The 21,322-nt window shown below is 39.0% G+C and overlaps 1 protein-coding gene across 2 annotated transcripts in view; it reads right to left on the minus strand.

Annotated features, from left to right (window-relative positions):
- Positions 1-8,307: 8,307 nt before the first annotated feature.
- The window catches only part of LOC135945287 (tRNA dimethylallyltransferase), a 117,178-nt gene continuing 104,163 nt past the window's right edge, over positions 8,308-21,322 (minus strand). For both annotated transcript variants that reach the window (XM_065492879.1, XM_065492878.1), the window contains 2 exons: positions 12,978-13,188; positions 8,308-11,245 (listed from right to left, as the gene is read on the minus strand). In XM_065492879.1, the coding sequence (XP_065348951.1) occupies positions 10,913-11,245; positions 12,978-13,188 (544 nt within the window). In that variant the 3' untranslated portion in view covers positions 8,308-10,912. The remainder of the gene's footprint in view (positions 11,246-12,977; positions 13,189-21,322) is intronic.

Below are 21,322 nucleotides of genomic sequence, written 5' to 3' on the forward strand. Positions count from 1 at the left end.
ATAAAGACAGATAGTAATTTTCATTGATATTTAAGCAGCTTAAAGCTAAGGCTACACACACTGTTTAATTTTTTACCTGCTGGTATTTTAATGCTCTTAAGGTTATTAAAATGTTGCTGCATTTAAATAAAATGTAGCAACTTAGGTACAAAGTGAGCTGCTTATTTCGGACCCTATCTGTCACCAAAGTAAATCTCTCTTATTTTAACATCCCCTGGTGGTCGCAGCTGGAAGCGGAAGCACCTATGACTCACAAAGAGTTCCTTTAGATCACTCACAGTATGAGAATTTTTATTTATTCGCTGTCTTCCGCGAGTATCAATGCCGCAAGTTGACTGAAGTTGGCATCAATTATCAATTCTGTGTGCATAGAGAACACATAAAAATTGCCAGCATGTGTATTTAGATTTTAAATTTCAGAGATTTAGCGATTTATTTCGGCGGAAAAACTTGCTGATCGGTTTGAACATTGCAGACCATTATTTAGATAATCCAGTGTCGACTCATACATGTCACATCTCTAAAGTTTCCTTAACTGAATTGAAAAAATATCACTTCTGCGGTTGATTTAGAAAAGGCTCATACTGTGTTATTCCTGTAATTCAATTTTTGGCACCTTATTCGGTTGATCCGCAATATATATCATAGCCTGACCATCTCAGAAAAAATCATCCATGGATACGAAAACTACATGTTTAAACAGGATGACCTGCCCCACCTAGTAAAATAAAAGAAAAAATAAAACCTTTCTTAGAGCCCCCCCCCCCCCTTTGAGTGCTTCCAGAGGGAAAAGTAGTGCAGGGTGGACGCTGTTTCTATGAAAAAAGACACAAAAGCTGTCCAGCAACAAAACAGCTTTAGACCTTGGGATGAAAAATATTCTATACTGAGAGAACACCTGTTGCGCAGGTATGTGTTGGAAAGCGAGGGATAAGCTGGAGCAGGAAATTGAGTGACAGGATGACAGGATAATGGGTCTTTTGAAGTTTGAAGTTTTAACCACTTAAATAAATACAATTCCAATTCCAACTATTTTTTTCAAATAAATTATCCTCATCCCTTAGACAAGACAGAAAGGTGATTAAAAGCGAGGTTGTTTGCTTTTCTCTGTGGGAGACACAAATTTGTCAAAATTGATATACTTTCTACCGTGAACCATCGTCTGCTTTTTTCTTGATGTGAAACAAAGTGTGTAGTAGTCAATATAATATTACTGGAAACATCGTCGGGCTTCTGTAAATTCTATAAAGTATTATTAGTATCATTCAAGTTAAGGTCTATTATATATTTAAACCATAATCAAATCTTATATATTGTGATAAACGATAATTACTCGTAAACGGACATGAATTTAAATGAATATTATCTTTTAATCATGAAAAATGAGTTTTGTGTTACTTTTGTTTTCTATTAGATAAATAACTTTATGTGCCATTTCATATTAGAATAAGACGTGTGTAACTTACAATTAGCGTTATAAAGTTGCCGCCGTTTTCTCTATCTCTATGTGCTCTGTCTGTCGCTTTGCCATGCCATGCTAAAAAAATCTCTTAATATTACCATATCTGCGTCAATAATTACTCTCTTTTTCTCTAATTATGTTTTCTAATAAAATTATATATTCTTTAACTGGGGCTCACTGGACTATTATTCAACTCGGCTAAATAATAATACCAACAATCAGTCACAATTATTGCCAACTCGGCTGCACACGCGTGGCAGCAAGCTGAAATGAAAATTTTATTTTATCCTTCTTCCTTAACAGGGAGGTTGTGAAAAATATATACAATTAAAACTCCCTCTTGGTTTTTGAATTACGGGAAAGCTATATCCGCTTTATTAAGAATTTATGCTGCGTTCCTGCGATTTTTTCTTTTGGCTAGGTAAGTTCCGTTATGAGTTATCTTTGTCCTATTTTGGATTAAACGTGGGAAATGCGTGTTTGAAAAAAATGTTCTTGTCAAGGCACTTTCAAAAAATATAAGCTTCCAATTTATGTTGAAATATCGTTATATAGCTGCTTTGGGGAAACAAGAATGGTGTCTTTATGCTCTTTGTCGTCGCTACAACTGCTTTTCGCAGTAAAGTCTTTGTGAAGTGAAAGACGACAGGACGTGTAAAATGTTTCTTTGGGCTTAAAATTAGGTATAAGTGAAACGAATTTCTTTCTGTTTACAAAAAAAATATGTGAGGTCTTTGCAGAAAAGGATTCTTTTGTAAATTAAGAATAGGAGCGTGATATACTTTTCTAGGTAAAAACGTGTCCCCGAACGAAAGAATGTCCGTGATTTTAAGAAGAATATAATATTAAGGTACTCATAAAGTGCACGTGTGAGCTTGATGCAGTCTTTCTAAATGTTAAAGAGAAATCGGGGAATGGGCCCCTTGTAAAAACATTAACCTCTAAGAAAAATGTGCTTGCCGGCTTGCGTCGTGCGAACGGCTTGCTCGAAAAAAGGTGTTTGTCGCTCAAATTACTGAATGTATATTTTACAAATCTAAATGCTAAAATCTTTACAGGAAATTTTTTTTACACAATCTTCAAATCTCAATCGTTCTTTGGCTTGTTCGCCAATACCTCGTTTTTCGGTATTTTGACCCTTTCGTGTCCTCTTGTTCGTTTTTACGCTTTGTGGACCACTTGCTACTAAAATTCTGAAGTTTTTGTAAAAAGTCTACTCTGTTCTCGGTGATAGGTTTTAGTTTCAAAGGAATTTCAATTTTTTCTACTGTTTCTGCACTTTTGTCACTGTGAAAGATCTTATCCCCGTTGTCAACGTGCTTCTCGCGCTCATTCAAGTTTTTTTTATTTTTGCTGCCGCTATAGTATCTACTACACATTTTCCTGGCAATCCGATGCCATGTTCCGCTGCACTGATTAACTCTTTTTCTTGTGGTTCGAACATATTTACAACCACGTCATCTTCCATAGCGGCGTGTTTTGCAATTTGAATTTTAGCCTTTTGCGCATTTTCTAATTTTCTACTCTCGATTTTCCTTTGTGAATTGATCTTCTTTGGATTTTTCTTTTTCTTTGCTTGAAATCTTCTACTCTCATTTTTCACCTGAGGTGATTGTAGTGGCTCTACTGGTCCAGTTTTTCCGGTATTTTTGGTTTCCGCTAATGTGCATGCATTTTCTGAAGCTCTTTTCTCCGATTTTAGTTCACTTTGAGCTACAGCTCCGATTGTGTGCGGAATTTCTCTCTTTTGTTCGTTCAAACTCGCTACTGACTCTTGGGTTTCGTCTGCAGAATATAACCAATGGAAATACTGAGCTGGAGAAAATTGAGAAATTGAATTTACATTATTTACATGAGTGCATTCCCTGGCGAGGCCATGATTTTGCGTGATTAACGTTTCCCCTTTTTGATTCTCCTGTTCTCGGTTTGTTCAGTTTGTTGCTGATTTGGGTGGATAAACCGGCACGTAATAGAGCACCTTTCGCGTCTGAGTCGAGTGTGCGTTCGGGGGAAAAATCGAGTTTGGTGGAATGCTGCCTGCAGTTGCCGGCTGAGATGTTATAAGGCCGTGCGTGCGCGAAGAGTAATTATCCCGCATAAAAAAATATCGCCTGAGAATATTCTAAGAATATACCGACTTCGCCCAGGATTAATCTAAAAAATTAATATTATTTGAATTTTTGTAACGCGTTTTCTTAATCCTGGATTAATTTGTAGATTAATTTATGAGAATATCCTTAGAATGTTCCAGGATTATTCTGTCGGGGTTTGTTTCAAAAAGCTCTAAAGAATGATCCTAGAACATTCTAAGGATATTCTCTTAGATTAATCTTTGGATTGATCCAGGATTAATATTTTGCGTTACAAATCTTTACATAGGATTACTCTTTTAGGTTAATCTAAGAATGTTCTTACACTGCAAGTCAGGGTTGAGAAAATCTCACTGCGCTGCAGTGAGAAAATCTCAACACACCGCTTTGTCACTGCTGCGCGGTGCGAAAAACACACCTTTGACACCCCAGGCTGTTTCCTCGCTGTCCCTCGCCGCTTCTTGGCACAATTTCGGGACTTTAGTGCATAGTCCGTATTTGTGATCTTGTACGAACCTCAAATGTACACTTCCACACTGTATCCTGTTTCATTTTTAAAAGAAAATCAGTAAATATATACTTAAGAACAAGTCCTAAAGCCCTGGTTTTAACTTTCAGCTCAGGTCTGCATGTGTTTGCAAAAACAATAATATATACAAATAAGCTGATTGGTCGGTAGTTCATTTTAATTGGCCAATGGCATTAGTTGACAAATTTTTCAACTAGTTTTGGTTGTCAATAGCGCCAAATGCAATGCACTTTTAAGTAGTGCATCCGATTTATTAAACCTATTAAATTATGCCGAATAGTTTAATTTTGTTATTTCAATTTTTCAATTTTTCACTTTAATTTTAATTTATTTAATTTTTTTATTTTAATTTCATATAATTAACGTAACTAACCATTTCAATTATAAAAGATTGATTTTTATTTTTTGAATTTTTAGCAAAATATAATATTTATTTTAGAACGAAATCCCAGTTTTTATTTATTGGACAGGTAAAAAATTAATGAAATCATGTTTGCTCTTGACGGGGCTGAATAAGAATCTGTCAAGTGTCAAAGCACCAAGTCGTTGTCCAGGGGTCGATGGATTTTGAAGAAAATAAAATATTTTCCCGTACACCTTGACCGACAAAACAGTTCAGAAAACTCCGACTTTCCAATTTTTTCGGGTTTAGCGGGCGTTCAAAGGTCGAAACCTCGGAATTTTGAGTTCATAGCTTTGCTCAGGGTGGTCCTAGAACAAAAATTAAAAAATTGTTTAACTCGTCTCAACAAGGCAAACAACTTTTATGGTGACCTCAAAGTGGTAGGCAAAGGTCAAGGTCATAAAAATTAATTTTTTGATTTTAAACTCAAATTTAAAAATGAATATATTGAAATTTTTTATTTTTTTCGTAGCCATTTTGTAGAGCACAAAAAATGAAGCTAAAAACGTTAAATTTGGAATGGCGTTAAAAAAAAAAATGAAAACTTCGAAAACCCCGAAAACCCTTTTGTTTTTCGAGGTTGGTAAAGAACGATGATTGACCAAATCTCGACTTCTAGTCATCCGAATTTCAAAACCCAAATACCGTTAGACTCCTCTCGACGTCCCTAAGTGCACTAAAGGGGTACAAGACCCACCAACCCCCAACCCCCTTTTAACCCCCTCAATAACGTTAATTTAGCATTTTTTTCGTTGGTTTCAACACCTTAGCACGACGTTGATGAGTAATTGTCTTCTTCAAACCAATTCAGTTACTTAGTTCACTTCAAGACGAGTCAAAAGGTACTTAATTTTTGTTAATAGGACTTCTAAAATCCGAGATTCGGGTGCACAAAGATTTTTATTCTAAACGCGATGCAATAAAAATTCTGGATGGTCGACCAAATCTCGACTTCTAGCCATCTGATTTTGAAAAACCGCATACCGTTAGACTCGTCTTAACATCCCCAAGTGCATTAAAGGGGTATGACACCCACCAACCCCCTACCCCCTTTTAACCCCCTCAATAACGGGAAATTTAGCATTTTTTCGTCCGCTTCAACACCTTAGCATGACGTTGACGAGTAATTGTCTTCTTCAAACCAATTCAGTTACTTAGTTTACTTTAAATCGACTCAAACGGTACTTATTTTTTGTAAATAGGACCACCACAACCTGAGATTCGGGTGCACAAAGTTTTTTTTATCGAGACCGATGCAATAAAATGCTTGATGAGCACCAAATCTCGAATTCTACACTCTCGGAAGTGATTAAATTACACTTTTCCGCTCAAAAATGAATACAAAAATAAGCGCGCTTGGGATGTGGTGTGTATTAGGTGTTGAATGGGATTGCAACCTTTAATCCCGAAAGGGATGTCAAGGCAAGTTGAGTGGTGTGCTGTTTATTTATTTTATAATTTGCGACGATATTTTTAGTGCACAATTCGAGATTTGGTGCTCATCGAGCATTTTATTGCATTTTATTTTTGTATTCATTTTTGAGCGGAAAAGTGTAATTTAATCACTTCCGAGAGTGTAGAATTCGAGATTTGGTGCTCATCAAGCATTTTATTGCATCGGTCTCGATAAAAAAAACTTTGTGCACCCGAATCTCAGGTTGTGGTGGTCCTATTTACAAAAGGGGCTATCATCACTTAATTTTGAATTTTCGAAAAAAGGTTGAAAAAGGTGACCTTGACCTTCGACCTGGGAATGTTTTGTAAATTGAATCTTGTTCAGGGTCAAAAACTAGGCTGGGCAGAGAAAATTCCAAAGTGATATCTCAACGCAGTCAAAAGTTGGTCATCATTGTCCTCATTGCCCAGCAGCTGTCCAATGTCCACGACCAAGTCTGCAAGACTTCCCAACCATCATAAGACAGCTATTAAGTACAAGCGTTTCAAACTGAGACACTTCTTCGAAAAGTGTTTCAATTAGAGACACTTTTTCAGAAAGTGTTTCAAACAGAGACACTTTCTCGGAAAGTGTTTCAAACAGAGACACTCCCACCGAAAAGTATCTCAGTTTGAAACACTTTTCAAAGTGTCTCAGTTAGAGATACCATAAGTGTCTCAGATAGAGATTCTTTTTTGTGTGTGTTGGTATGAGTGCATAATTTGTGAGGGGATATTAGCGCGTATGTGATCTGTGCAGAGCATGGTGCCACTTGAAGAGTGCGCGCTTGCTTCTCTTTTTGTTGCAACTGTTTGAGGAGGAGTAAAATTAGTTCAACCTTATTTACCTCCTTTTGTGTTTTTGATTTTTTCTTTCGGTCTCGGCTGACTCTACAGTTGTAATCTGTCTCGGAGTTGTCGTTAGAGTTAGATTGATCGCCATCTGAGAGAGAGGAGGGATCTCGCGGTTTGCTACGTTTTCTCGGGTTTTCTACGTAATTTGAGTGCTTGAAATCATTGTGCCAATTTTTCAAATCGTTCAAAAACTCATCAAGTCCCTTATTTACATTTACGATATCATACCAGTTTATTGTTGATAGCGGCGACAGTACAGTGTGGCTACCCAGAGGGACGAGCGGGGGAGTGAGAGAGTTACCCTTTTGCTCGCGTGCCGTCAGGAGAGCGAATGTGTGGGTGCGAGCAGGTCGTTGCCTTTATTGATACCTGAGTTTCTCCCTCCGCTCTCCCCGGGGCGGATCACGGCAACGCAACCTTGAGAAAAAATGGCAACGCTGGGCATAAGGCAAGCATTGTAGTGTTTCAAGGTCGAGCTAAAAAACGGTGCCATAATCCGCCCCCCCCCTGTGGGCGCCCGAAAGTTCACGTCAATACATATCGGTGCGCAAAATTTTTTAATGCGATCGTAATATCGTCAGGTAAAACCCTGACACCTTACTTCTGCTGAAATTGCTCGACTAGTTTCCGCTGTACAAGCCAGGAGCTAATATGGAAATTGAGTTACAAAAGTTTTTTTTCTTAAATTTCCACGCTTTTCGTATATCAACGCGAATAAAAGAGTTTTTTATCACTTTTAAGGATTTACAGTCCTATTCATGTATCTACTAGTTTTTCCAATAAAATTCAGAACGGTTAGTTTATCCAGAAAATCCAGTTAAGCTAACAAAATATTTTTTTTCAATTTTTTCCAACATTTTCTTGGAAACCATTTAAGAAAATGTAAATCGACAGCTTGGAATTGAAAGGATTGTAATTGAGAGTTTAAAATATTGGGAATATTTGATTCAATTTAAAAAAAAACTAATTACTGTTTTAAAAGCCAACAAACCAGCCCGTTGGCTCACTTGGCTCGCATTGTTCAGGCATTCTCAGGAGTGTCAATGCCATGGGAGGTATTTGAGCAGTTTTGGAGATCTAATACTGGCTACCCAATGTCAGAGATGGCAAAAAATGGTTAGTTTAGTGACTCGAAATGCTCAAATTGCTCAACGGGCGGGGAGGCGCACTGGCGCCGACTCGCTACTTGCTGGTTTGCACCTTTCCAGCATGCGTGATTTGGCTTCACGGGACAAATATCTAGCGTTTCAATGCAGTCCTCGGTGCGGAGGCAAGTAGTGGCCCTTGAGTGGACTGGGTCCCTGTGCGGCCTGGTGCGCCCATGCTATCCGTTCGCGGTGTTATTGGGACCCGGGGGATTCAGCATACGTGCTAGTGCAGTGCGCGCCCTTCCCGGTCCTCGGACATAGCAAAAAAAAATTAAATATATTTTAATTTAAAAATTAAGCTAAATAAATGGAATGAATATATTAATATTATGGCAAAATTATTAAATAAAGTTTATCAAAGCTGTTTGGCATGAAAACACTTAAAATGACAATCAGTACTTTTAATTGGAAACACTTTTGTTTGCATTTTCATTAACAAAAAAATTTAAAGCATAACATTATTTTCCCACTGGGCAGCACATCCATATTCAATTAAGACCTCAACAATTCCAACGAAACGATGCACGGATTCAACACCAATTTCATACCAAACAAAATAAACGTCATCCAAAAATGAGAAAATTAGAAACCAAGCATATATAGCAAATCCTTTTCTTTTGCACCTTTTTCGCACAAAAATATAATTCTTTCGATTTTAAACTAAGAATTAAATTGTAAGTAAAAACGCTAATAACAACGGTGACACCTACCTCTAGAATCCTTTGGCTTTTAAATAAACACTTACAGTATAACTCTTCCATCAAACATTTATCCAGGTATCACAATAACATACAACACAGTTCTACTAGAAATACATATACATAGAACACAACAACGCTAAAAATGAGTTACTGAGAAAAGCGACAAATTTAATATTAAATTAAATTCATACACTCGTGAGCAGTAATAAATAAAATCGCCACTAATTTCTCAAATAAATTTCCGTATTTTTTTTTATTTTACGGATGTCAGAGAACAACCACACTTCACTTTTATATATAAGAAAAAAAGCTTGCCAACAAAATCACTTTATATCATCCAACAAAACAAAATATTAAGGCAATTTTTAATAAATTTAGAAAAAATAATAATTTATAGATTTCTATTGTGAAAATTGACGAACTCCACAAGAAACACACACTTTCATGGCTTACACAACATTTCTCCTAATTCATACGCCTAATCTAGAGCAAATTTGACTTATCTTGCAAAAAGCAGCAAAACAAGAAATAATAGAGAAAGAATTGAATTAACGGATTTAGTAGTAAATTAACGTAATTTTCCACATTTCCGATTATATTATAATCAGAAACTATATGGCGGCTCACATTAAGTTACAAAGTTTATGGACATTAGATACAGCAGTATACGCTTAGTGAGAAAAAAAGAGTATATCGTTGAACCATTCTATAAAAATAATTCATTTTCAAGACAATTATTTTTAATTTGCATACAACATAATTTTATAAACACTATTTTTATACAACAATTATGTTCTAAGTTTATCTTTTTTCTCGCCGCCTTTCAAATTTAGTACGAGTAAATATTTTTTCCCTTTGTTTTATTTTCAAATTTGTTTATGTCATAAATTTTTTACATCTTTTTCACACGATGAAATTGAAAATTTGAATAGTTAAGGCACCACTATCAAGTTTTTTTAAGTTCACAGAATGAGCAAGTAACGTAAATTTAGTGCCATTTCCTGTAAATACCTTCCACTGCACCTATACTCAACCCACGGGCACATCAACCAAACACACAGTCAAGAAAGAGTAACTCCTAAAACAAGGCGGGACCTGACCATTGAAGTGGTACCTGAAACAGATGACCCCTGGAACATCAAGGAGCCTTATTCCAGCCAAAGACTATTGTGACTCCCACATTCCACAACAATGCGACCCAATCCATCACCTGCAGCAGACATTCGAGTGAACCTAGCAGCCCCATACCGTCGGCAAGCAAATGTGTTAATCCATACCAAAACGAAAATGTGCAACGTGCAACAAAGGAAAAACGAACACTTCCAAGACATAGACAAAAACGTTTCCGAAAAAGACGACAAACAGTATGTAAAGTTGTGCAGTGCTAAAACAAAAAAAACAATGATATTTACTCATAGTGCAACGGACGCGAGTGTTATACTATTATGTTCGGTATATTTCTTAACTTTAACGACGGAGAATTCCATTCACTTCCTAACTTGTTGTCCAAAAAAATTAGATATTAGCATTTTTTTTAACTTCTTCTTCAAGGCAACAAATGAGTCAACCGTCAAACGTATACACATGGTTAACTTTGTTTTGTTCAGATTAGGCAATCAAAGAAAACAATGTGCAAATCGTTTCCTTCTTAACTTTAGATACTTTTAAGCTGGATATTCATTCACCAGAACTTAGCTTACGTTTCTTTATTAAGTTAGATTATATCACATTTAGCATTATATTTTCATCGACATTAACATTTCGCTATCGGAGTATTTCTTTATTTCAAGTCGCGATTCATTAACAAAAAAAAAAAAGAACATCCAACCCCAATAATTCTTAAATTTTTTTAGTAATTTAATCAGTAAAAAGTTGCTCGCCAAGACATACAGAAGGAGAGAGTTTGGGTAAATATCATGGAAGTTGCAGCCCTCGTCTCCTGGACAAAACTCATCACACCACCACACGCGCGCATGGCTATAAACACATGACACATCGCACCAGTGATCATTTATCATCGAGGCATGCTGGGCCCAGAAATTCTACCAACTGACGAAAACCAAGATCAACCAAGCCAAATTCAACACCAGCTTGCTGTTTATCAAAAAAGCTGCACTTGATTCAAGTGAAATGATTTTTTAAAAAGTTACAAGCTGTATTGTTTTGAAAAAAAACACAAACTAAGATATGAATACTTGAAGAATACACAGAATATTCTTTCTTATTATTCTAATTTTAATTTATTAGCAGTCGGATCTCCCTATTAGACAAATCAGATCAAGTTGAGTTGCTAAGCACTTTCTGCTTCTGCCAGCTTTTGCTTCTTGCAGTTGGCCTCGTGCTTCTTTAGTCCCTCACGTCTCCTCTTGTGCTTGTTGGACTTTAGGTGGTCCTCCCACTGGTCGCGCAGTACAAAGAGTCTTTGGCAAATCTCGCAGAACTCTCTGCACGGCTCGCTTTTCTTCCGCTGCCGCACAATTTGTTCCTCAGACAACTGCTCCGAAGGAGTGGCCACGGTTGTCTCACCATCCAGCAGCTTCTGCACCATCGCCACCGCCGGCTCCAGGATCTCTGTGTCCCAGTTTGCAGCGTTTTTCAGGGTCAACGGCACGAGTTTTGGTGTCTGGAAAAAAATTGAGTTAGAACTATGTTTGAAATGTATCATATTTTCATTTCAAGGCGTGTTGAATAGGGAAGTAAATATCTTTAGATTGAATAAGGATTTATTTTCTTATTCTACATCTTAAAATTTTGCAAACCAGTCATATCTTTAGTCTATATATAAATCATTATTTGTAGTTATAATATGAATTTTGGCTTCATTTTATCATCTTTACTGCAGTCGCTTTAATAATTTAGCAGAAAAAAATGTCAAGTATCTCGATTTTCAGAAATGTTGGACCAAAAATTCAATCCCATAATTAATTTTCAAAATGTTCCAGAAACATAATATGGTGCATATTTACTAAAAATTATATACCATTTGGATTCAAGTGAAAGATTTGAGGCTTTTCGTGTACAGTATGACCACTTATATTTTGAGACTAACTTTGCATGCGCATAACTTTTGAACTATTTATGCGTTTCGCGCCAAATTTGTATCATTCAACTCCCCACTTTATGCTATTTTACTATAATGGCGCGAAAATCACCTCAGACCCTTAGTAGGTATGCAACATGCACGACAAGCAGAAAATCCTTTCGCTGCTCCGCGCCCAACGCTCGATTCGGGACATTATGGCCCTCACCAAATGCTCCAGGGCAACCGTCTTCCGCATCAAAGCTATTGGTGATACTGCCCCGACCCCAAGGAAGCCCCGAAATGCAAAATCAACGCCCGTCCGCACTCCAGCATTGATGAGGGCCATTCGCATGAAGATTAAACGAAATCCGCTGATTTCCATTAGAAAAATCGCACGCTCGTACGCAGCGGGCCGCGAAACGGTCCGAAAATTAGTGAAAAATGATCTGAAGTACGTGTCGAGGGCCAGGACCAAGAGACATTTGATTACGACCAAACAGAAGGAAGCGAGAGTGGAAAGAAGTAGGAAGCTGCTATCCGATTTGAAGAAAGGCACGAAACGCCGTGTTATTTTGTACTCAGATGAAAAGATGTTCACTGTCGATGCAGTTTCCAATAGCCGAACTGACAGGTATCTGAGCAAGTCACCTGCATCTGAGGTACCAGAAAATATCCGATTTTCGTTCAAAACTAATCATCCTGCTGGTGTTATGGTCTTTGGACTTGTCGCATCTGATGGCAAGAAGATGAATCCAGTGTTCATAAAACAAGGGCTTAAAGTGAACTCTGAGGTCTACTTAGACATTTTGAAAAAGCAAGTTCTGCCTTGGGTGAAGTCAACATATGGGTCGGACACAAAAATCACATTCCAACAAGATGGTGCGCCGGCCCATACGTCCAAGAAGACTCAAGATTGGCTAAACCAGCACCTGCCGGGCTTCTGGTCCAAGACGATGTGGCCTGCTAGCTCACCAGATCTGAACCCCCTCGACTTTAGTGTTTGGGCAAAAGTCCAGGCGGATGCTTACAAGAAGCCTCACCCCAATATTGAAGCCCTGAAGACTTCCATCAAGAAGGAATGGCGTGCAATGGATGAAGAGTACCTTCAAAGGGTTTTCAGCCGAGTCCGACCCCGTCTGGAGGCCGTGATTGAGAAAAATGGAGCCCATATCGAATAAATGTGTAACCAAACGTGTAATAAAGCTGTGATGTAAATGACGTCCGCCTAACTTAAGTAGTTTTTGTTAAGCAGCCATTTTAAATAAAACATGGAAGAGTCTCAAAATATAAGTGGTCATACTGTAGTTTTCCTAATCAGTGTTAGTTTGTTTACCGCTCTGTTGATGTTGCTGAGGAACCTGGCATTGACCCACTTGACCTGCCTGCGGGCATACCTCCTGGTTGCCATTTTCATCTCGGCAATGCACTTCTCCAACAGCTTCTTGCTCTCTTCAGTTTCTCTCTGCGCCTCGTCCATGATCAAATAAGGGTGGAACTCTTTAAAGCCGATACTTTGGAATATTCCTTTGGTGTAATCTGCCTCACTGGAACACGGAAAAAGAATAATTAAGCCTTGCTGAATTGATGAGACTGGTTTAAAATTTAACACGAGATACAAAATCCGGGGGGAGTATCCACTTTCAGCCGAAAGCTCATGTTTTACCCCCAATGTCGGGCAGAAAAGCGCGGCAATCACGACAGTGAATCATTACAGGACACCAATTTCAAATATTTTGCATTTTTTGCTCTATCAAGTGGTCCATTTAATCTGTTGTTTGCATTCTGGCGACAATTCAGTTAACAGTCACAATTGGACCGAGCATTAGTTTAAGGTTTTATCAAAATATTAAACAGCGTATCCATATGTTTGACTTGATTTCGATTCCTATTGCACTATGAGGTGAATTTTTATCCTGAAGAAATAAATCATATCTTTCAATAGAGAGTCAGTGTTCACCGCTTGATACACTTGAACCTATTTTCCTGAAAATTTAAACGGCAATTTGGGCGTATTTAATAATTTTCTCCTAATTTTAAGAAAAGACTCAAGATAAAGGTAGAAACGATTTTTCAAAAATTTGCAGTGCAGGTTGAACTTTGCTTCGAGATTGCAGCTTGCAGAGGCAAGAGGCGTGCTCCAGTTTCACAGCACAATGACACCCACCTCTGCGCTGTGTGTGTTTTTATTTCATTCCCGCCCGGACGTGTCAAAGCTGAAGAAGAGAAAAAGAAAAGGCAAGCGTGCGAATCGTAATTCAATCACGTCCCATCGTTTTCCTGCAGTCGCTGCACACGCTCCCGCACCCGTGCATACACATTACATTCGCACTTTATCTTAGAGTGCCGCATGCACCTCCAGCTCGGCCGCGGTGTCATTCACAGCTAGATGCCGGACACCTGATAGCCTTCCGTCTGCCCCATTCAACGAGCGAGCTCCCGTAAAAATTCGTCTGTGCGGGATGAGATGGCTTCGCACAAAGGAATTATTGTTTTAAAAAGCTGGACGTAGGCTCTCATTTTCGTCAAACTTCGCGGCTCGGGTTTCCCTTCGCGCTTGCAATCGGTCACGGTCTGCATCTTGCAAGGTTTTCCCGATTCTGGATTTAATTGCTTTCCACTTTATTTGGAGTTGAACAGAATACTGCCAAGTCACAGTACACACGTTCTTTTGCCGTAGCTTCGTTTGAACCTTGGGAGTAGTGTCCGGTGGCATAAAAATTGGCTGTCGTCCTTTCTCACCAATGTAGCATTTCTACAAGGGAAGATTTACGATGCAATAATTGCAGTAATCAGAGTGGGTGCTTGAATATTATCCTCGGCTCTACGTTTAGCAAAAACACGCCATGACTGTTGTTCAATTGTGAAAATTAAAATAAGTTATCACTGTCTAATCTGTTGAAATCAATCAAATGAAAATGAGTACAAGAAAAAGAAAAGGGATTGAAGGAAAAGAAATGGTCGAAGGAGATTTTTATTAAAAACATTTCTGTAGATTGTAGATAGAACCTAACATCACGAAATTATAATATTATTGTACCCTTCAATTTGTCTCTGCTTTTTCTCATTCGCCTTAGAATTTCACGAAGAAAACACAAAATCTATTTAGGCTAATTTCTTTAACTTCATCCTTTTAAAATTATCATGAATATTAAGTAAACCTGTTTTAGTAGCGACTAGATATTCTGTTCCAAGAAAACTAAAAAAACTAAATCGTCATTTTGCAGTTTTTTCTCTCATTCTTCGCCTCAAAAATTCTGCAATCAAATTTCAAGAGCACGTATGAAAATAAATATGGAAATTAATTCCCAAAAATATCGACCAAAACAAACGTGATAAAAATTTACAATCCATAAACGAATCAAAATAAAGATGTCCCTGGTGCCACTTCCGAATCGCTCCACCTGTCTCCTACAGCGTCTCGTTCATGCGTTTCCGGTGCACATTTTATCCGTTTCCTGTCTTCCTCGGACGGCAGCGGATCGCCAACACTCATGAAAGGCAATGGGTGCACGAATTTCAACGCGATTAGCACTGCGGTGCGCGCGCGTGTGTCACGGACGCGGCGCCGGCCGCTTAATTCACTTATTCTCTCTCTCTCGAAGCCAATCGACCTAATTGCAGTCACGGTCAGCAATCCGTCCGCGTTCGCTGCTCATTCTCACTTTCAATGCGCGCGTGAATTACGATCATAGAGATGGATGTAATGGCCATTTATTAATTGCACTTCCCTCCGGCGCAATCAGGAGAGAGAAAAAGAAGCGAAACGTAAAAAATGAAACAGCACTGATTTATCTCGCTTTGTGCGAGTATAAGAGAGAATGAGTGAGCGCGCTCGCTGTCGTAATCTGAACGTCAATATTTGCCTGATTTATTAGCGGGTAGTGCGAGCGGATCGTGAAACCGCACACGGGAAATTATATTGTGTGCTGGCGATACTCACTTATTTATATATTGAAACGACGTGTGGCGTAATAAAGTTTTGTTTAATTTATTCATCACGCCGTAATTTATGGCTGTAACTCGGCAGTAATGATAATAATAAAGAGCAGTCTACTCGAACCGTTGTTTTAATTATTTTATTAATGCACAAGTGAGCGTGTTTCCTTGAAATCCAAAAAGAAAAACACATTACACATACAAGTCAGAAAAAATACTTTTCATCTCCAAGCATTTTGACAAACTTATAAAACAATTAGGAGCGAGCAGGTGGAGCAGCTGCCAAAAATTACGAGTGCAAATTTTGATTAATTCTCTGTGCTCCTCCGGCTGCTTGTGCGAGCTATAAAGGCACCAGCAGCATCACAGAGAAAATTCCGCATAGTTCAGGTTATTCAAGCGGCCAGCAGCACACCAGACTCTTAATAATTAGCTTTCGCTATGAGTTGGGTTGCCAATCTTACACCGTCATGTCTGATTCCGTTACAAAACATTTTTGGAGTGTTCATATCTGTTGATTATTTTTCTACATAAATCCAAAAGCTATGCTTATAAGGAAACTTTTTAACAGGGGTGGAATTTTTTTATTCGATGATTTTAGTGATACTTGGAGAATTTAAGAATGTAACAGCCAAAATTTTTAAAACTTGATTTAAAATGCAGTTTTAGCTATATTTAGCTGAAATTTGGTTTGTAGATTGTAGACACCGTTCAATGAGACAAATCGATTGGTGGATTATATTTGACGTGCTAGAAAAAACTGAAATGGGTTAGTTTCGGGCTTTGTAGTTTTTTAAAAGTTAACCGTAAAAGCAAAAAAACTGGACATAATTAATAACCTGATAAAAATTCGTATTTTATGCATGTGGACTGAAATTTAAATGTTAATTGTAGGAATAAGGTAAAATAAAAAACCTGATTCTTTTCTAAATGACAATGCACAACAGGACAGTTCTCTTTTAAAATTCATTTAAGCTGAGCATGAAAATTTGGCAGATTTTTATGAAATGTTGTTCTGCCTAAAATTGGCAACCCTTTTGTGAGTCGAGTCCGCGGATTTTTCGTCAGCGTGTGCGTGCCTTGAAGCTGGACGCTAGATTATATTAATGTGGATGGACGGCACCTGCTGATTTCCTGGCCCCATCGTCGTAATTGAACCTCCAACCGTTTTAATGCACCGCAGGTGCGACTGACTCACACAGACAATAGCACCTGTCCCTGCAGGTCGGGCTGACCCTGCAAGGGTTCCTCTGCGGTGACACGACATGCACACAGGTGAATCTCCTTCAGCTGGTCAGTGAGTGCTATTGTGCACTAGGGTATGCAAATTGAACTGCTGGACGCTCGTTTTTCTTTATTTTTCGCCATTTTGCCACTTTAATATTCTCTTATCGGAGCTGTTTTTTGTGTCTCGCCGCAGGGCACGTTTTTTACATCGCAAGAAGCGCGTGCCTCTACTTCTCTTCGAATTACATTATTTCTTGTCTCTAATAGTACGCGTTTGTTGATTTATGGTATTCGATCGGACTACCGATTAGCATTATTGAAAGAAGATACACTTCATTTTTCAATTTTACCATACCTTCAGGATTTGAACTTTGAACAGTTTTTCCACCACTGGTATTTCCGGGAAAATTCTGCAAAACAATTTATGAAATTTGACCGCTAGAATTGAAAACAAATGTCGATTAAAAATGTGTGGGACCGGGAAAAATTCAAAGTTGAATTTTTGAAAATTTTTAATGGTTTCATAGTCATTGATGAAACGGTCAACAAACAATAATTTTATTTCCTGTCGATTTTCATAATCGTAAGCCCAGTTTTCCACGTCTTCCATAAAAAAAAACCTAAGCTATTCATCCCGCATTAAACACATCATTAAGAAAAGAAAGGGCGCTGCTGCCAAGATAAATGTCTACAATCGGCTACCTCGTTCTTTCTAATACTGAAAAATCCATATTATGAGGGTCCGACCAGTATGGTCTGGAGAGTGCTTCAGGTTGCTCCTGACACTTCAGGTTTGCATGGCAAGCAGGTGCCTGGGATTCATTATAAAAAAAATGTCAGGCTGAGCGCCTACCGCCGAGAAAGTTACTCCTGTCTCACCATCATAAATTATTTTTCCCCTTTGTTTCCCGTGCGAAGTAGAGCGTGCTGCACGGCGGCAAGATTACCAAAGCGCGGGGGGATGAATAGGATGAATGGACCTCTGGTAAAATATGGAATTCGAATGGGGGCGGCGAGGGGAAAAGGAAGGCCACCTTCAGAGTAAATATTTGCCAAGGAATTCCTTTTGTTTCTGTGCCTTCTTTTAGGGCATTTGATGGAGTGCGTTCTATTCAGTTTATGGCAGCGTATCTAGAAGGTCTTTGTCAACAAACTAGACCTTTTTGGCTCACGTCGCTACATGAGGCTATTAATAGTGAACGACTTTTCAAAGCTGAAGAATGAAGTAAGGTATAATAAAGCGATCGGAGGAGTTTTCTACGAAATAGAGAGGCTGCGTAGATATTCTCTCAGGTCTCCATAAACGTACCTGCCGTTTCTTTTGTTTACAATCTTTCACACTCTTTCGGAAAAGTGTCAAAGAGAAATTCCACGAATCCTGGCCGGAGTTCAATCACGATGCCAGCCAAACCAAACAGGAGATGGAATGCGAATTGCGCCAAGAACGACGGCCGCAGGCGCCGCCTCGAACATACAAATGCCCAAATTATCAGAGCAAGGAGCAAGCGCGCCAGACCGTCCGCGCACGCATGTTTCCCATTTGAGAAGTGCATCACGGAATAAGCCTTTCGATCGAGGCGTGTTTTAAAAGGTGCTGACCTTGGGGCAGCATTTCACACGTGCACCAGCAGCTGGCTAGCCGAATAATTTCTTTCCTTCCCGCATAGCTGGCCGTGCGGATGACCGCCGATTCATCGCAACCATCGGCTAACGAGCGCCACCTGGCAGCAGCCGCCGCCGCAACCAGAGGAATTCGCGCAAAACCCCGACAACATTGGGCTCGGCTCGCCGATGACACCAGAGATAAATTCATTTCGTTGCTCTGTGTCGCGCGGTAAGAGCGAATAATGCTCGATCCTAAAGAAAACCAACTTGACCAGATTGATCAGAAACGGTTTTTTACAATCGATGCAAGGTTTCCCCTTATTTGTCACAAAATCAGCAGAACAACTCAATCTGTGCTCTAATTAGTAATTTCTTCTCTTTTTATATGTGCAGCCAAACCGAAAATCAAATCAAGTTAATCGTTTCTTTTTAACGTATGGCTTATTTTAAGAAAATAATGTTTGTTGTTGAACAAAACAAGTCCAGCCAATTCAAACAAATTAGCAGCCGGTAATCGCTTGGTTAATTATCACAGGTTTCACATATCAAAAACAGTCTTGTGTCTACACAGAAATTAAGTGTTGCAAGAACCCAAAACAGATGAATCCAAGCTAAAAAGCCATTATTTATTTCACTGCATTTTTCATCTCTGGAAGTTCTTTCAAATCACGAACAAGCTGGTTCTATTGTCTTGGTAGAGAATTGAAGCACAGTATTAACAAAACTATCACTGCTTCTATTTCAAGATTAAGTTCAAATATCAGTCTAGTTTTTCGATGCCTTATTTTGCATCATTTGGATCGTGGGCCAGATTTTTATGATTTATAGCAATAGCAGCTATTTTGCGATGCAAATTTATGACTGCGCTTGTCAAGAGAAAATTATAACAACTTCATTTTTAACCTTCACAAGTGAGTTCAGTTTTTACGCCTCTCCGCGATTACGTGGCACCAGGCGTGATTTGTTATCAGAGGGACGCAGGTGCGTGCTGCTTGTTTTTCTCTCATTTCTGCCCTCTGCTTGCTTTTCTCAGGAAGTGGACATTACTCTTTGAGTGCGTCCGTAATTGCTTCAACTTTGTACGCTGCTCCTGCCGCGACACTATAGCAAGTTGACGACTTTTATCAACCTTCCAAGTTGTTTTTTTTCTAAATGTAGATGTTCTCAAGCTGCAGGCGACACCTTTTTAAGCCACTGGACTGAGAGGAGCTTGTTAAAATAAATAAGCTGGCTAATTTAAAAATTAGGGCTTTTAAAGGTCTAAGGGGGAGGATCGTCACAACAGTTGCAAATTATTTAAAAAAATTAAATACGCTTTATTCTTGAAATTAAATATTTTCTCGTCTAAAGAGTTGAATGCAAATTATTAGAAGGTCCAATTTGCTCAAGGTCCTTTCAGCTTTAGAAGGAAGCAAGATTAGACAGGAATTATATAACGCTATTGATTTGATTCGTAATCTGAGGATAATAAAAGAAATTTCAGCGTTGACTCGACGAACACAGGCGCCTTGTTGACAAAGAAATGGTTCCGTTCAAGACAAATTTGCATGCTATGACGACGACGACACACCTTTGTTTCGCAATATCCGCTCGTCGCCGAGGCGGGACACCATCAAAACAAACACTCATTGACAAACTCTCGTTTTCAGCCAGCTGAATGGCACGATTGTCAACATCCTTGTCCGAATCTGCATGACAAAAGTCCGTTTTGTCGGCCACTTGGATTGTGGGTCACGCGCTTCCCGGTGGCTGGAGCGGGTGGTGCGGCCCGTCTGCGAATCGTGACCAAAGCAATTATTAGAGTGCGTACTCGTTATTATTATTACCGTTTCGAATTAATTGTTACGTTGTCTGTCCGAGTCGGCGGTGGCTTTTGCGCGATTCTTTCGCCTTCCCGTCGGCTGCTCGGCTTCGTGTGCAGGCAGAAGTGAGTTTACCTTGAGCTCGGTCAATGCTTGCTTTGCTTTTAGCATGTGAGGCCTTGAGATTTTCAACCTGTGCGAGCGAGCGAGTAAGCGAGCCAACCGACCAGCCTGATTCTCTGTATATGTGTGTGCGAGGAGTGACTTTATTATTCCTTTGGGAGTGTGTGTGTCGCCTCGTGGATAGCTGCCCGTTTTCACTTTGATCGTTTCATTTTATTCGATCGCGCCCCTCGGCCCACCCATAAAACGATAAATTAATAAAAATTGTTCATTTTTCCGTGGCCCGAGAGGACCGCGCGCCGCCACTCGCATCCCGGCCGTTGTATCTATTCGCCTTTTATGGCTAATAAATTCTAGCTCGCGATCATGATTTCTATAAGCAGCTCGTTTGCATGGAATTCTGTTTTGTTTTACCACTAATTATAGCTTGGTCGGCGTGAGGATTGGGCAAAATGTCAGTTTCATCACGAGGAAGTGGGACACGTGTGATAAAAACTTCGAAATATCTGCTTTAAATTAACACGATTGATTAAGTTGTGAGATTTTTATGTGGACATAAAATTTTAATGATTTTTGCGTTCAGGCATCTGTCATAATCTATCCGTTTGAAACACAAAGTTAAAATGGCCAGAACGTACAACCGCAACATGACCTAAATTAAAACACATCTGTTCTTAATTAATTTTTGAAGAGTATTGAGGATAAATAAAGAATATATCTTTTAAGTATGAAATTTTTTTAATTAAAATTGAATTTTGTCCTTGGCATTTCTTCAGACGAGTCTGTGCCCTCTTTCCTGAAAGAAATTCCGTCACAAACACAGCCCATCCTTGCTGGCGGTGCATTAGCATTATTTGCGCCGGTTCTTTCCTCCTCCGCCTGAGAGGAATTCTTTTGACAGCCAGATGCTGCCGTGCTGGAGAGGAGACGGCGGCGGCGATTTAAACGTCTGCAAGCGCAGCCGCACGATGATTATCGTCATTAT

The sequence above is a fragment of the Cloeon dipterum genome, chromosome X, assembly GCF_949628265.1.
Source record: "Cloeon dipterum chromosome X, ieCloDipt1.1, whole genome shotgun sequence".
NCBI lineage: Eukaryota > Metazoa > Arthropoda > Insecta > Ephemeroptera > Baetidae > Cloeon > Cloeon dipterum.